The sequence below is a fragment of the Gymnodraco acuticeps genome, unplaced genomic scaffold (assembly GCF_902827175.1).
Source record: "Gymnodraco acuticeps unplaced genomic scaffold, fGymAcu1.1, whole genome shotgun sequence".
In the NCBI taxonomy this organism is placed as follows: domain Eukaryota; kingdom Metazoa; phylum Chordata; class Actinopteri; order Perciformes; family Bathydraconidae; genus Gymnodraco; species Gymnodraco acuticeps.
In genome coordinates this window covers 35049-53032 of record NW_022991941.1, presented here as the reverse complement: position 1 = coordinate 53032, position 17984 = coordinate 35049, and the positions used below count along the sequence as shown (strand labels likewise).

The following is a 17984-nucleotide window of genomic DNA, read 5'->3' as shown; positions in this document are numbered from 1 at the left end:
AGGCGCAGCTCGAGGGCAGAAACTCGGCTCCTCTGTGTGTAGTGTTTAGTGTTTGTGCAGAAGAGCAGCGAGGAGCAGGCTGTACAAAAACTTTCCTCTGAACACACAGCAGACATTTCTGTAAACACTCTCTGGATAATGCACGAAGAAGAGGAGAACCTTCTGCCTGAACACAGCTTCACATTGTAGTCCTCCAGCAGTTTCCGGATATCAGCCCACCACTGTTTTTGGGGAAGATTGGCTCTGCATCTGTTGGGATTTTTTGTTTTTTTCCATCTCTTCCTCTCGTTTATCGGTGATAACTTTACACTTAATTCACCTTTAAACCTGCTGCAGCCACACCATGGAGACTGAGTGATAACAAGGTAAGAGTCCAGTCGAGATTATCTGTTCTTGTTTTGTTACATCACTGCTTTTACTCTGTTATTTCCTGTTTACAGCAAGTGAAAAGCCAGTACAGTGAAATACAGTTGCAACTAGTATTTTGCAACTATTAAATAATATAGTAATGGGTGGCCGTGCACAAAAATATAATAACAAACTACAGGAAAGGGAACATCTGTATTAAAACAACAAATATGGACTTCTTGCAAGAGACTGACCAAAACCAGGATTTCATTGCAAATATTTCTTTGAATTTGAAAGTGCAGATCCATTAAAAGTTCCTTTATTTTTTATTAAATTCAGATTGTTGCCAGAATTCACTTTTGCATTTGATTATGAGTGGTTATTCCCAGTGCAAAAAACTGTTATTTTGTGGAGGTGTGAGTCATTTCTGGAAAGTCATTGTCACTCTAGACTCATTCATGCTCTGTGTCCTTTTTTATTTTCTCTGCTGTGATTCACAGTGGTCAGTTTCCTTGAAAGGAGGATTTCTCACCTCTTATCCTGAAAAAGTTCCTCCCATGTTTTATGTTTTCCTCACCCAACTATCCTCCATTTCCATCCATGCATTCTCAAAAAGTCATGAGGAGCTTCATCCAGAGCTCTCTGTACATTCAGACCTCCGAGACAACCCGGCAAATTAGATTTGAACGAGGCCATCATGCGTTCATCAAATGTATCAGCACTTTGGGATCAGAAGTAGCCTGAAGTCAAACTGTCAACTGGGAGACGCCCACAGATACGGTTGGTGTGCCTCAAGCAAAACAATCCATCTGGGCAGATAACGGGATCCCACAGAAACATGGCACCCGAAGACAGAAGCCATGGGGTAGCTAATTGTCTTTTGATGGGAGTAATGAGGAAGAGTGTTTTGCTTTAGGTCAACCTGGTGCAAGGTCGGTGGTTTAGGAGTGCTTGTTGTTGCTCTCAGGATAGTTTATTTCATGCTGAGAATGTAATCAGAACGACCTCACGCTGTCTCCTTCACTGAAGAGTGTGAAGTCATGCTATCAAACGCTGACCTCACAGAAGCCAAGCCGCCCACTGACCAGAGGCTGGAGGTGAAAGGTGGCCGTGACTCATGTAAGGAGGCCTATTATCTCCCTCTTGAAGGCCTGTTTTGGACGTTGCCTGGTTACTCTAGTAAGCAAAACAAGTCTGTCATTGAGTGCCATACGTTTTCAACAAGTATGATGTATCTGTTGCCAGACGGCTGACATATTGCAGTCTGACAGAAAACCTGCTTTGCAAAGTTCAAGAAAAGAGTTTGTAACAGAAAAAAGCCATTGGTTGGACTTAAACATCCGGATATCTTGGTCTCTAACGCTTTTCATTTTGCCGTTTCCCACCTGAACTGTCTATTGTAAGTCCCATAACTTTAATACTTAATTGCTGGAGATTACTTTTGTTGCCATAACTCTATCAACTTAAATCCATAATGACAAAGCACAAAAACTAGACGATTTCTGACACTGTTGTCCCTTAGCCTGATGTTAAATCAGCCAATAAAACACCAAATAGAACAGAAAGGCAAACCATACACGGCTGGATCAAAAGCTTATGGGGCTAATTATCATGCTAAGGACGAAATGTTTTGTGTCAAATACAAAACAATGTAAGGCACAGGATCAGCACAAGCAGTTCAAATGTGACAACATATGCTCACATTACAAAAAGTCAAGAGCAGACAGGAAAAGTATGCATCCTGATGGCAGGTCTGGAAGGAAAGAGTATGCGAAGGAACGGTAATCCTTGTTCCCTTTAATCCTCAATGCCCATATGTGTCAGAAGAACCAAGCACATGTAAGAAAGCATTGTGTCGAGTAATGGAAGATGCTTGCTACCTTGAGGACCCCCGATGGCACCATTCTGACTAAACTTGGCAAGAAAAGTCCTTCAGTGTAAGAAAAAACCAAGACAATTCCTTTCTAAGAGATCTTCATGGTCCATCTCTTCAGAGCTCCATCAATCAGAGCTGTGTGACTGATGGAAAAAAGCCACCCTTCAGTAAAACACTACAGAAAGACTTTGCCATTTGGCGCAGATGAGTCTGAGCATGAGAGGAAAAGGAGTGTCTCTTCTGACAAGACAAGAAATTGAGTTCTGATTGCCAAGCGCTGTATCTGGCACCATCTCTATCCCTACGGTGAAGCAACGGAAGATTCAGCACCATGTGGCAGAAACTGCAAGACAAGAGGACAGAATGAAAAATGAGCCGGGGCAAATACAGATATATATCTTGGAGGAAAAGTATCTGCAGTGTGTACACAACCTCAGCAATGATTCACTAAGCAAAATCAGAGCTCTGAGCTTCAGGACAGAACCCAGATAAAAACCTTTTTGAAAAGTGTGTACATCGACCTCAAGATCAAAGCTTTCCAACACTTTCCAAACAGTGTAACGGAGCTCGAGCTCTTGCGCGAGGCAGAACGATTGACACTGTGCAAACACAGGTGTGCAGAGCTGGTTGCGGCACACCCAGTATGACGTAAAGCATAAACTGCTGACTGTGCTGCTTCCGTCAGGGGGTGAAGAGTCTTGGTACACGTTGTATTCTTAACTTTACAAAAGCAGGTGATTTCACGCAGGGATATTTGTTTTCAAGGCTGATAGAAGACAATCACCACTCGTATCACCTTCGAGATTAGGCCTGGAAAAGCAGAAAGTGAAGGCGTCTGCTGACTGCTTCCCAAAGTCAGTCTGGGTCGCCTTTCTTTATCGGGAAGGTCCAGCCTCTCCAGAAAGCGAGAGGAAGTTGTCCTGATTGAGCTTTGTCTGCCTTAAGGAGCAGAGTCTGCCGGATAGACACAACACCGCCAGATTGCAACCATTCAATAACACTGAGGACAACTTTGTCTTATGTAAAACACCTCTCCTTTAAATTGAAGGTATCATAGTGAATGCATAAAGAAGTGAGACTCTTTTGTGTGAACGCAGTACATTAACTCGTGACAATGCTCACTCAGCCGCTTCAAATCAAACGCCCAGAACTCAGCTCATGGATAAAGCTTTGGTTGCAAAGCCGAAATACTTTCCTGCTCTCTTCCTGAACCACAGCTGTTTGACATTGTGTCTCGTGAAGTGGGTTTAAGTCTGTGCGCTGCCTCTGCATGGCTGCGTCTGGGTGGAGAAACACAATGAATGAATGAATGAATGTGCATGTCACCGCAAAATGGAAAAGACAGCTTACTTTACAGATTGTGCTTAGAGAGGATATGGTTTTTCCAGAGAGTGGATCCACGCTGCGGACGGCAGGAGACACACTCCTTCACGTGGCTATTTTTAGCCGGTGTTGTGCGGTTAATGATAACGGCAGACAGATCTACTTATCTCCGAGCTAATAGAGCCATCACTTTCACTGAGGAGGCTCCTCTCTCTGATTGCTACCAGAGGATTGAGTTAACATCCATTTCCCTCATTATACCAGCTGCATTCTGCTAGGACCACTATTGTCTCCTTGGGATTTCATTTGTTCGGAAATGAAGTGATGAAAGCAGCGCTCAAACTTATGATTGATAAATCATTTAAACAACCTTCACTGTGTTCAGATCCTAGGATGATAGAAATGGCACTTTATCTCTGTTGAGTATCATGTATTTCAAATGTAGTCGATTTAAAAAAAGCAGTTTTATTGCGTAGTCGTCAGGCTCTGGGAAATTGCGTTGCTATTTTTGATTAAGAGAGTGCTTACAATGCCCTACTTTAGGAAGGTTTGCATGGTTTTCGACATTATCTGCACTAATACTGGTTTTAGTGAACTGCTAATGTTGTCATGCTTGTAAGGAAAATACATATGTCTACATATTTGAGTCTGGCTTGTGGTCGCAGTCACACCCATAGGTGGAATTCGCGTATTGACACACCTGAGTTAGCATGGTGACTCTGTTCCTGGTGAGTGCAGCTGAGGCTGGTGGGAATATTGTTAGGTGATCATAAACCTAGTTTTGACATGAAAGTCTGGAGTTATTAGGATACATCACCTGGGAAACATGTCTGATATTTCTCTGAAAAAGGGAATACTTTGACCTGCTGGTGGCATTCGATGCAAGTATGAGGATCATGAATGGAGTAGCATTTATCTTCTGGGGACCATGAATGAATGTGGAAAGTTCCATGGCAATTAGTTGAGATATTTCAGTGTTGTACCAGGTTTTTAAATGTGAAGAATTGCTGTTTTTATTCGTGTATGTGCTTTAAGATTAAATACTAGATGTCTGTTTTTAAAGATATCACTTTGGGAGATTATAATCCTTTTTTTTCATTATTGTCTTCTGAGATTTAGGGTTTGGTTGCAACTCCAAATGAAACGAGATAAAAATAATGGCATCAAATCAAAAGGGGAATTCTTTTATTTTAAATCTAGATCGTCTTGTGTCGTTGTAGGAAGGAGACGTTGATCCTTGTGTCCCATTAGAAAAACTTGAATATCTTCTCAGCCATAAGTCCTGAAAGACAAAGCCAGGGGGGCCGAGGTGATGATAAATGAGGCCCCACATGGAGTGTCTTTCTCCTTCCCACACTTTTAAAGCCGTTAAGTTTGTCCCTGCTTGGAAAACCCTCTTCTTACTCAACGTGCAGAGCGACGACGACACGCTGCATTGTGTTGTTCCCAGAAGCCTCCATTATTCTGCCGTCTGACTCATGTGTGTTGGCGAACGTTCAGGACCGGATACAGCGTTTAAACAGAGCATGTCGTGTCAGCAACAGACCATTTTCCTAATTATTAAACCAATAAATGCACATCACTTAGACTTCTCATCAAAGATTACCACGCTGAAAAACATGCTTTTGGTTTTTGGAAATGTTGACGGATTCCAGGCGGGCATTCGCTTTCAATAACTTTCATATGATAGACTTCAGAGTGGTTTCATAATGCATCCCAGTGAACATTTTGCATTACATTTAGTCAGATGGATGTCATTATTTTGAGTTAAGGGAGTTCAAACTCAGATTTAAATTGCATTAAAACTAGATTATCTACAATATTTTAACATATATGAATGTAGGTTTTGGATTACCTGTGATTTATTACACTACATAAGCAAGTTTGCTCATTTTCATACCATCAATCAAACTACGAGATATTTAACCTTTCTGTTGTCCTCAGGTCAAACTTTGATATACTTTATTAATCCCTCGTGGGGAAATTGTTTCTCTGCATTTGACCCATCCTAGTGTTAGGAGCAGTGTGCTGCCATTTTGAACGGCGCCCGGGGAGCAGTGTGGGGAACGGTGCCTTGCTCAGGGACACCTTCCAGTTGCCAAGCCAAGTCCCTATCGACTTCGCCACCACCGCCCCAAACTTGACCCGTTTCCAATTGTTTTTGTGGGAATAAGAGGCTTTTTTATCGAATTGCCGGGAAAATACCATGGATGGTTCCTTACTAGGTTATTTTCAAGTTAATGTTTACTACCTATATTGAATTATGGGTGTATTATTCCATTTTAAAGCGTCGGTGGTCTTCCGGGGTCCATTTTGTGAAATCATCAACATTTCTGCCCTTTCTTGGAAATTAATCTGAATTATTAGACTGAATAAAGTTGTGTTAAAAGGTGTATTAGAGATGTGGGTGATGATGTATATGATAGGGCTGCTCGATTATGGCAAAAATCATAATCTGGATTATTTGGGTCAATAATTGTAATTGCGATTATTAATGTGATTATTCATTGACTTTGAAAACATCCATTTATTGGAGAAAAAAAATGTGAACAGTTTGTTTTTAACAGTTGATTACCCTGAACTTTAAGTATAACTCAACTGAAGAACAAAAAAAAAAGTAATAATAATAATACAAAAATAATCGTTTTATTTCGATTACGATGTTTTCGTAATCGTTGCAAGCCATAATCGTAATCGCGATTCAAATACGATTAATTGAGCAGCCCTACTATATGATTGATAAAGAGTCCAACCAGGCAGACAAAAGTTGCACAGTTGACGGAAAGACATTGCCTAGAGTTAGATGAGAGCATTGGTACCACTCTCATCTGTTTGGTAAACATTAAGCTAGACCTTTTTAAATGGGTTAGCTTAGCATAAAGGGTGGACATTAGGAAGTAGCTAGCCTCCTCTCCGCCTGATCTCTGTGATTAACTTCATCGATTGTCCGTTCTGTCGTGTGTCATGGCTGATTCAGACGTGCTGTGTTCGAGAATAGAAAAACCCTCAGCGCTGACAGCCATGTTGCAAAGTTTAGAAGTCGACCTCTGACTCTGTGATTTCTTTGCTACTCCACGAGAGTGATGTCATTCTCACTGCTCAGGCCTCATGCAGCTGAGAGCAGACCTTCTGCAGGCTAAATGAGGAGGGGGTTTCCCTCGGAGACCTGCAGAAACATCACGCTGTTTCCTCGGTTCAACACAGTGATGTAACAGAGCTGAAAGAGGATAAGTGCGCATGCATACGTGCTGGCCTGCGAGATCTCGGCTGTGGTTCCTCTTCAGTCACTCCAATGAAAATAAAAATGCAGCTTGTGGTTGGAGGAGCACGGCTCTGCTTTGTCTGGCTCTCATAATTCCCCACAAACCCTCGTCTGAAATCCCATCCTCTGCTGTCCGCTTTTTAATTAACTTCAGCACAGTCCTCACACTGACAAAAGAGAGGCGTCTGCCAGTGAAACTCGTGATGTTGTCCATATTTGACAGTGAAGTGCATCACAGCATTTCAAGCACTTTTCTGGAGGGTTGTCTCACGATGAGGCAGAGAGACGGAGCTGTGTGAGCGGCTGCAGAGCGACAAGAGCGAGTGGCGATTGATCTTCAAGTGGAGCCGCCTGCCAAGAAGTGTTGGGAGAGTTGGGCTGGCGATCTGTGGGCTCCACGCTGGGCCGAGGGACCACAGATGGGCCATCTGGTGACTCACTGGCACAGGACAGGGCTTTTCTGTTCGCCGTGTGGATGTGTGTGGATGTGTGTGAGCATCAGCGACAGACTGGACCACATGGTGTGAGGAGACCACCTGTCTTGTGGTTCCTCTTCTCTTTCATGTGTGGTCAGCAGCGCCATACTCTGATGCCACAATATCTTACTCTCTTTAGGGCTTAAAGGGGCCCTATTATGCTTTTTGGGGCTTTCCCTTCCCTGTAGTGTGTTTATATAGGTTTTTGTGCATGTAAATGGTCTGCAGAGCCGGCCAGCTAACCAATCAGAGCAGCCTGGGCTCTGGTTTCAGACAGAGGGTGAAAAGAGGTGCCGCAGCACAGGCAGTATGAGAAAAATAAAGAGCTTTTTGAACATTAAAGCATGGAGACATGTAGAGACACTACATACTGATATACACCTGAACATCAGCAGGAGAGGACTCTTTAAAGTAGAGACACTACATACTGATATACACCTGAACATCAGCAGGAGAGGACTCTTTAAAGTAGAGACACTACATACTTGATATACACCTGAACATCAGCAGGAGAGGACTCTTAAAGTAGAGACACTACATACTGATATACACCTGAACATCAGCAAGAGAGGACTCTTTAAAGTAGAGACACTACATACTGATATAGACCTGACCATCAGCAGGAGAGGACTCTTTAAAGTAGAGACACTACATACTGATATACACCTGAACATCAGCAGGAGAGGACTCTTTAAAGTAGAGACACTACATACTGATATACACCTGAACATCAGCAGGAGAGGACTCTTTAAAGTAGGAGACACTACATACTGATATACACCTGAACATCAGCAGGAGAGGACTCTTTAAAGTAGAGACACTACATACTGATATACACCTGAACATCAGCATAGTAAGGCCCCTTTAATAGAAGTTTGTCTACTGTTAATGCTCATTTAGCAGCGTTACTCTTATTTTAGTTTTTAATGCCACTCACAAATAGGACACCACATGTACAAACCACCCTGTGACTCAGCCCCCCAGGCTGTAACTCGTTGAATGGCCTTGTTTATCGCTTTTATGAAAAGTTCTCTGGCAGGTGTGTGTGTGGTGTGTGTGTGTGTGTGTGTGTGTGTGGTGTGTGTGTTGTGTGTGTGTGTGTGTGTGTGTGTGTGTGTGTGTGTGTGTGTGTGTGTGTGTGTGTGTGTGTGTGTGTGTGTGTGTGTGTGTGTGTGTGTGTGTGTGTGTGTGTGTGTGTGTGTGTGTGTGTGTGTGTGTGTGGGTGTGTGTGTGTGTGTGTGTGTGTGTGTGTGTGTGTGTGTGTGTGTGTGTGTGTGTGTGTGTGTGTGTGTGTGTGTGTGTGTGTGTGTGTGTGTGTGTGTGTGTGTGTGTGTGTGTGTGTGTGTGTGTGTGTGTGTGTGTGTGTGTGTGTGTCAACATGGACACTGGAGATGGCAAAACAAAAAAGCAAATGATGTGTTGAGAAATATCTAGGGGGGTGTTTGTGTTATTTATCTCTCTGGAGGCTCTTTAGTGTTTTTTGATGGTCAGACTCCCACAAAATAAATCTGCTGTACAAGTTTATTTCCACGCTCCTTTTTTCAGGCTGTTTTGCATGTTTCTGTTCATGTCCCCCTGCAGCCTAAAGGCTCAGTATATTATCTGAGCTTTGATTGGAATTCTGCAGTTAATCATGTGATGGCATGTTTAGTTTACTGCAAATATTAATCAGTAACAAAAATGCCACAACAGCAGAACTGAAACATTTTAGTCAAACTGCAGTGCTGCTACATGTTTGCTCTATCACTGTGAGACTCAGAGATTGTAGGAGCTGTGATTTCCTGTTGTCTGTGTGCAGAAACAAGCATTCGCAGCAGCTAGTTTGCCGCTCTTTAAGCCGTAACAAAGACAAAATCACGCTTAAATGCCTAAAAAATTAACATAAGGACTTAGAAAGTGTTTAAATCAGGCAGTGACCGGTTTCCTCGTTCTGCATTCAGCCAGAGAAGGAGCAGTGCTATGATCTCACTGATGTCGGTTCAATTGTTCTTCTTTCATTAATAATAATAATATATTATATTATATATTATATTTTAATTATAGAGCACTTTTCACACCTCAAAGACGCCTTACAGTGTGAGGGAGGGTAGACAAACAAGGACAGGCAAACTAATAAATATAGTAAAATAAACAACAAAGGCAGCCAAGAGGAAGTTGATTGAGAGGGGGGGGCTTATGGGTTGACTGGTAGCTTATAAATGCTAATATATCAGCTGTAGCAATATAAAGTGCATTTAATTCACAACATTCACTGTGTTTTACTTAAAACATCCAATAGATTATATATAATTGTTATTAAACAGGTAATACAGGACAAATCATATACAACACAAAGTATGTAAAATTGCTAATAACTAAATATTTCTTCCACATATTTAGTTTGGACTCTAACACAGTCTCCCTTAATATGTTGAATTTGCTTTGCGTAAGACAGCTAAAAAAAGGGAAGCTGTAACCTGCAGCTTCCCATTGGTCAGCTCTACAAGTTTGAAGGCATGAACTCTAAACAACCACGCACATTTAAATATCACAAAACTGGACTGTATGTAGTTCCTGTTCCCCTTTTTTCTGAGCTTGCGTTCAAAGGAAATCAATGTTTCCCACCAGTGTGTGTGCGAAAACAAATCTAGAAGTAGCCTTTCACTGGATGCAAAGACATAAATCTACTGTCCTGCAGAGTTTAAAGACTATTTTCTGTCTACATTATGGGATGTGACAGCCTCTCTTTTGCCCTTGCATTGCCTGTGCTCGTGGTTTTGACCTGAGACAGGAGGTTAGGCAAACACCCACTCCTCTCCATGGCACCAAAGCTCCTCCGCCATCAAACACTGAGGAATTCCTCCACTGTTCTCAGAATCACTATAAAGAGACATCGGGGCATTCACAGGATTTCAGATGGAAAGAGCATCAGGTGAAGCTCTTGGCTGTCATGTTGTTATTTGTCTGCCAGGAGCTTCCTAAAGAGGAAAGGAGGCCGTCCTGGTTAAATAAAGATTAAATAAATAACAGAAGCGGTGACACTGATATCGGAAAAAAGCGCTTTGTGTTGCAACTACCACCTGCGTCCTGTTTTGTCATTGTTTTTGTGCAATCACAGAAATAATATGTGAAGGAAAGTGGCACAGTTGTTGTTGGATGTTAAATCTGTGTTGTTTTGTTTTGCCCACAGGATGATATCTTCGCCTGCATTGAGAAGTTGAGCTCTGTGCTCGAGTTCAACAGGGCCACTTCCTGATGATGACAGTAAACATGGGTGAGTTGTATTCGAAAGCAGGTTGCGGTGGGCACAGTACATACATTCAGAAAAGTACACGTTATTACTGGGAAACACACACACACACACACACACACACACACACACACACACACACACCCCTCTCACATCCTCTGGCAGGATCAGTACGGAAAAATAGCAAATGTGTAAAGAGTGTGGGGAGGCTGTTAACAGTTCCAGGTGGTCCCGTTTAGCACACGGTTATTTTGGTCTTTTAACAATGTTGTTTTCCTGATTTTTGTTCTTTATTCACAATTGGATGCTTGACTTTGTACGTTCTAGGTGCACACATATGTCCTTCCAATGCAAACCAGTGTTTAACACGTATTTATATTCACACCTACCAAGCCTAGGAACACATGCACTCCTGCATCCATGCAAAACCTATATACTGTGTTCCTCAGCCCAACAAAATCAAACAATTGATTTTCCTGTATTGTATTTGCATGCACACTGTAGGCCTGCAAGAGCTCCCCTCACTTCTGCAAACAAAGACATCTTAAACACATTTTTGTGATACTTACCATTTAAAATGTAAATAATGCACTATGTCTCATAACTTAAGAGGACTGTTTATATTCTGGCTCTTAATTTTTGACTGCTTTTGACTCTGTGTTGCCTGTGTTTCCACAGATGACGGTCTCCAAAATGGACCGGGACCACACAGGAACTCACAAGGTAAACCTTAATTGTCTCAGATGAAAAAACAACAATTACAGAAATTGTTTGATATTTTACAAACTGCGGTTATTCTCTTTCTTGCTGAAAGTTAACTGGGAGGGATTGTTGTAGCTTCTGTATTTTTGAACTCCAGAAAAAGCCATGCTAGCTGTTTCCTCTTCCTTAGTCTTTTTGCTAAGCTAAGCTAACTTTCTCCTGGTTTTGACTCGGATGAAAAAATTGCAATTGCAGAAATAGTTTGATATTTTAAAAACATTTATTCTCATTCTTGCTGAAAGTTTAATGAGACTATTGTTAGAAAGCTACTCTAATGTCTGTGCGTTAATGCGCTAGCTTAGCATAAGCATAGCAGCAGGTCCAAAGTAAAAATACATTAATTAATAGCTGCTAAGATAGCTAGCTTTGACAGTTTTCCCCTCACTTTAATAACTTTTTTACTGAATGAAAGTATGTTTAAAAAATACCAGGGAAGAGTTTACAGCCCAGAGAACATAACAAGGAAGCTCAGGAGACCATGTGTATGACTAGCATATGCACATTTTGCTAGCATGTTAGCAGTCATAGCTACAGTTAGTCTCTACGTCATAATAATAATAATAATAGATTTAATTTGTTAGCGCTTTTACAGGTGCTCAAAGACGCAAGTCTGTAATGCTACCTATTTCGTTTTTTAGTACGGGTAGATAAACATTGCTGGTGTGAGTGACCTTGTCTGTTGATGAGCTTCTAAGTTATTGTCACGTGTGTCTTTGAACTCCGGGAAAAGCCAGGTTAGCTGTTTCCTCTTCCCTCCACTATTTTTGCTAAGCTAAGCTAATTTCCCCCAGGTTGTGACTCCATTCACTAACATTTAAGTGGTGTGTAAAAAAATGCCAGTGTGCATATTTCTGAAGAGATTTTAAGGAGCTCAAGGGCAAAGGGAAGAACATGTCACAGCCTTTAGATATTGAATGAAAGCGTTTGCAGACATTCTCCAATGACTTTCGGTAGAGACCTTGTACAAACATTAACTGCGCAACTATTGTCACACACACCTCCCCGCATTACATCAGTCATTATTGTTAGTGAAAGATTAACTTCAAGGGTTTAAGCGTTACACCCATTAGGTGGTAAATTAAGTGTGTCGCAGTTTCGATAATCAGCAAGGTGTGTAGAGGAGAATGTCCCTTGCTTGTGTGTGTGTGTGTGTGTGTGTGTGTGTGTGTGTGTGTGTGTGTGTGTGTGTGTGTGTGTGTGTGTGTGTGTGTGTGTGTGTGTGTGTGTGTGTGTGTGTGTGTGTGTGTGTGTGTGTGTGTGTGTGTGTTGTGTGTGTGTGTGTGTGTGTGTGTGCGTCAGAGCTCGGCCTCTGCTGCAGAGTGAGGACACGTTTGGCTCCAGCTGCAAATCCTGCTGGATGCCTTTGCCATGATGTGTCTTTCTTTCGGCACCAGGAAATCCCCTCAATGTCTTCACATTCAGGCAGCTTGACACACACTTGCTTGCCCTTACACACACTTTGTTAGCTTGCAAGTTGCACCACTAGCCTCTTAAAGTCAGGGTTAATATTTAACACACTAGGGACTGTCGGTTGTTGCTGCATCTTAAACTCCAAACTCTTTTAGCTGTTCTGGTCTCAATCTATTGGCTAACATAAATGATGCAAAACATGTGTATACGTTTTGTAGAAGCACCGTGAGATCCAAATCCGACAACTGCTTTTACGTAAATAATCTTGGACTGGAGCTCTAACTTCATTTCGCCCTCTGCCACTTTCTTAGCTTAAAGAAGAGAAAAAACAGAAAGATGCAGAGTGATGATGCAACGCTCAGCAATCAGCCTCTATTGTGTAATGCTGCTCGCTCTGCTCAGCTTCCTGGAATTCCCCCCTGTTCTTATGCTAATCACATCTCAACCAAGAAACAAGAAGCACAGGAAATGAACACAAGGTATCCCGACTTATCTGCATACCAGAAAAATCTCTCCTCAGTTATGGGGTTGGTGGTGGTGTGTGTGTGTGTGTGTGCTGTTGCTGCTGGCAGTGGTGGTGTGTGTGTCTGTTCTCCACTGTGTCGGTGGTTAGCCTTGGCTGGCTTCGGCCTGGCAGTGGTCTCGCACCAGGCCTCGGTGATGTAATACATTTAATTATAGCCCGACGTTACTGCCGGCTCTGAACGCCACCACGCAATTCTCACACTCCTACCCACTGTCCCCCCTCTGCTATTATCCGTAGGTCACAGCACAGGGAACACACACACACACACACACACACACACACACACACACACACACACACACACACACACACACACACGCAGGCCTGTGTTGTTTGTTTTGTATCCTTGACTTCCAGACTTCAGGGTAGTCTGGAGTCTGTGGAGAAAGCTCTGAATAAACTCACCAGAGAGAATAAGATGCAACGATAATGAGAAAAATATGAAGATTTCCTTGACGACCCCAAGATGTCAAATCGCCCTAAATATGATTATTTTTAGGATTGCATTTGAGTGTTTTCTTCTCTTAAGTAGTGCTTAAGTGTAAACATAAATTCCCTAATCAATGGAACATCAATTACAAACAACTAAATAAGTAAAAGTAAGTAAACAAATTAATTGTAGGCTTGTCACAGACACAGAAAGGAGTAAAAGATGTCACCCTGGGCAATATGTTTTACATTTTCTTGACTAAACGACAAAACATCCATTGAAAATCATGAATTCTAGCTCAGCTGTCAAGAAAAGTGCAATTTATACCAAAAAATATGAATAAACACTGCACGCTTTTCTTGTTTTACACTACAAGAGCTGCATTTTGATTATTTTTCAGTCTGGTTACTAAGCGGCCATGCACAAACGCTCCGTTCCCTCATGTCCATCTCTGACTGATTCAATCACAAACCCATTAATTTTCTTGTGTGGAATAACGCGGTTAGCCCTGCTCCGCATGCAGAGCAGAGACGATGACTCAGTTCCTTCCTGTAGGCAGAGGACAGACCGTCTAGCAGTTAGTCATCCAGCGCCACTGACAGCTTATATTTGAACTAAAGCGTCCCTGTTTAAGTCCCTTCAGGTCGATTCCCTCTGGAGCATTGTGTGGTTATGTCCTGTGGAGGAAAGCAGTTGTATTGTTTACATGAGCAGGTCTGTTTCACTCTTTTGTTCCTCCTGTCAAATGTGTTAAACCACGCATGCAGGAAGCGAGACTCATCTGTCTGTCCCACACTCACCTGATCTTATCGCAACCCACTCTTAGCTGTAAACCTAATGCTACGGAGAAATGTGGTAATGAGGCACGCTCACAGCACGCCTCTGCATTAGATAAGGTTTCTGATTATACTTTATTCCTACTCATTAAGTGCTGGTTTGGCGCTTTAACATAATATAATATCATCCTCGAATACCACACTCTTTCTCTTTCCATGTTTGCACTGCGGCCTGAGATTCTGTGGGTGTAACATTTACTTATCACTCAGCCGTATTTAGCTTCCCTGAATGAGGGAGTGTGCCGTTATTCCTCACTTTACTCTCGCTGCTATATTGGGATCGTCAAACATGACGTCCACCTCAATCCAGATGTTCCTCCAGAGCTCTCTGATTGGGTCAGAGGTGAACGAAAGATGTCATAGGCAAGGCAAGGCAATTTATTTGTGCAGCACAATTCATACAGTGATGCAATTCAAAGTGCTTTACAGGATCAAACAGATAAATACATTTTTACGATGGTCAAAGTGACAAGAAATACAAAAACACACAAAACAATTAAAAGAAAGAAAACCATGTTTAACAGTTCGAAAATTTAAATTTTAAAAAGAAATGTTTTTAGACCTGAGAGGCAGTAGAAGTTAAAAGCTAGTTTTGATGAGTTTTTTTCTCGGAGAAACGTCCAAGAAACGCTGGAATTAAAGTGAGAAAATGCATGTACAGTACTTTAGTAGATGTACTACTTAGTTACTATTATTCCTCATACAGCCTTATTTGGTCTGGTACTAGGAATACTGTATTAGCATATTGTAGCTAAAGGAAGCTAAGTTTACACAGATGTGACATCACTAAGAGAAATAAGCTATTTTAGGCCTTTTTTCCAGAGCTCGCTGAAAAGTATTCTGGAAAATAATGGGTTTTCCTAGCCGAGGTAAAAATAACTTGGCCGGTTTTGTGGGAAAATGTGAAATGACTTCAGAACATTTACCTAGAATTTACACCAGTTGAATGCACACCTGTTTACATCTGGATTTGAGATCCACTCACTAAACTGATTCTGCCCTTATTAAACAAACATCATTAGGAAATGTTCAAGTACATTCATTCAGGCAGGGTGGTCCGTTTTTGCAATTTACAAACCTCATGTTAACTTATGTTAAAAAGGAAAAAGCAAGCTGTGAGGTTTTAACATTTAGAATTGGATCAGGAGACATCCACTGCGAACATCCAGAGTTTAGAAATGGTGTTGAGTAAGGTTTCCACCCCGTGCATCCCTAGTCTGTAAACCTGCGTTTCTATGTGGAGTAGCAACGACTAGTCGACTAATCAGCAGCTATTGTGATAATTTATTAATACATTTAACTAGTTTTTAGTCTTCAGAATAGGGAGTTTGTGTGCTTTTTCTCTATTTTATATCATATTTCAGTGATTATCTTTGAGCAGAAATAGCTCTATATGGATTTTACTTCAATCAATCAATGTTTATTTATATAGCCCAATATCACAAATGTTACATTTGTCTCAGTGGTCTTCACAGTTTGTACAGAATATCAGTATGACAATACGACACCCTCTGTCCTTAGACCCTCTGTCCTTAGACCTTCTGTCCTTAGACCCTCTGTCCTTAGACCCTCTGTCCTTAGACCCTCACATCGTACAAGGAAACACTTCCAGAGAAAACCCACAGTTTAAAGGAACATGGAGAAACCTCAGGGAGAGCAACAGAGGAGGGATCCCTCTCCCAGGACGGACAGACGTGCAATAGATGCCGTGTGTAAATCCAAGAGATAATACATTTTACAGCATATAGACCGAATGTTAGGAAATGCATGTGTCTGTAATAAGAAGATGAATCCACGAGGATGTCAGCTACAATCCTGTGGGAGCCATCAGGGAAGTAGTATGATGAGAGTCAGGCAGGACCACAGAGACAGGTTCAGCCACGACTCGAAGTCCAGGACTCAGGACTCAGATCAGGACTCAGGATCCCGGCGTAGATAGACACCAAAAAGACATTTGGGGAAGCTGGGTTATTCGGAACATGAGAGTACACAGGTACAGACAGAGAGACTTGACTTGAATCGGAGGGTCGCTCGATTGGACCAAGTAATAGAATATACTAGGAAAAAGTACTGGTATTGCCGGTGCCAGTTCACTGCTCCTTGTACTAGGATGGCTTAAATGCAGAAACTGAATTTCACTGTGTGTGTGGGGCTGTGTAGATGTGTGACAATAAAAGAGGCTTTCATTTGAATTGTCTATGTCCAGTCCGTTTTTAACAGCGACATTTAAAGACATCACCTCAGACTTTGAGACACTATATTGACATTTATGACTATTTTCTGACATGGACAGGTATGACAATTAATCTAGAGATAATCAGCAGAATAAAAATAACCGTTAGTGTGTTTTTTGTCCCTTTTTGTGAACCTTACAAACTGACCCAGTGTCTGCGAACAGCCAAGAGTCGTACCGTTAGGATCAAATGGCATCTCGAACTCCATCTGCTCTCCTATCACGCTCTCTGTGTGAATGACAGTCCCCAGTGGTCTCTCTCTATCTCTCTATCTCTCTCTCTCTCACACACACACACACACACACACACACACACACACACACACACACACACACACACACACACACACACACACACACACACACGGATCCCCTTTACTTTAAACCTTTTCTGCTGTTTGCTTTGCGGGGCACACACCTGTCCTGATTTTCAAGCCGTGTGTGTGTGTGTGTGTGTGTGTGTTTTTTTAATGAAAGTACCCGGGGCTCATTTGAGAGGCAGGCGGGAGCGAAGGTCAACGACCTCTTCTTTATATTGTAATCACCGGGCTCAGATAATTGCTTCCATTAAAGTCTCTTGATATGGTAATGTATGACATGCTCATCTGCATGATTGCCCCCTTCAGTGTGTGTGTGTGTGTGTGTGTGTGTGTGTGTGGTGTGTGTATGTGTGAAGTGTGAGATGAAGAAGAAGCGGCTAAATGCTGAGCGTGGTCTCTTGGTTTGTTAAATGAATTTTTAAGGGTTTTAATGAATGCTACCTCTCCCCTCTGATGTTGGAATTTAAAACACTTGACTTGCTCTTGTTTAGCTTCCGATATCCAATGAAATACACCCTCAAACCTGCAGCCATTTAAAATCGTAATTACTCAGCGTTTGACAAAAAAAATATATTTTTCTCTACAGGATTTCATATTTTAACTCAAGACTTTTGCTTCCTGGAATCACCCCACTGATTTAAACGAGGCATGGATGTGCTTAGTAACCGAGCTCCGGGCCACACACATTCAAGGCTGCATTTCCCCCTGAGACACACACACACACACACACACACACACACACGTTGCATTATTAAACACCTTCCCAGCTTTTGTATGCAGAGAGCAGAGCTTGAGAGCCACCGGCGTTGTTAGTCTCAGAGTTACTCACACCTGAAGAGCGATAGAGATCTGAGAAGACATTCAGGTGGTGTGCAGAGAAAACACAGCTTTTATAGGTATTTGATTTTCTACTACAGACAACCTACTCTAGTGTATGAGGGCACTGTAGGTAA

General features: G+C 42.0%; 1 protein-coding gene across 1 annotated transcript in view; it reads left to right on the top strand.

Annotated features, from left to right (window-relative positions):
- Window positions 1–17984, top strand: part of map3k22 (mitogen-activated protein kinase kinase kinase 22) — a 43844-nt gene continuing 25860 nt past the window's right edge. The window contains 3 exon segments of the mRNA XM_034200464.1: window positions 1–365; window positions 10455–10538; window positions 11193–11237. Of these exon segments, the coding sequence (XP_034056355.1) occupies window positions 10520–10538; window positions 11193–11237 (64 nt within the window). The 5' untranslated portion in view covers window positions 1–365; window positions 10455–10519.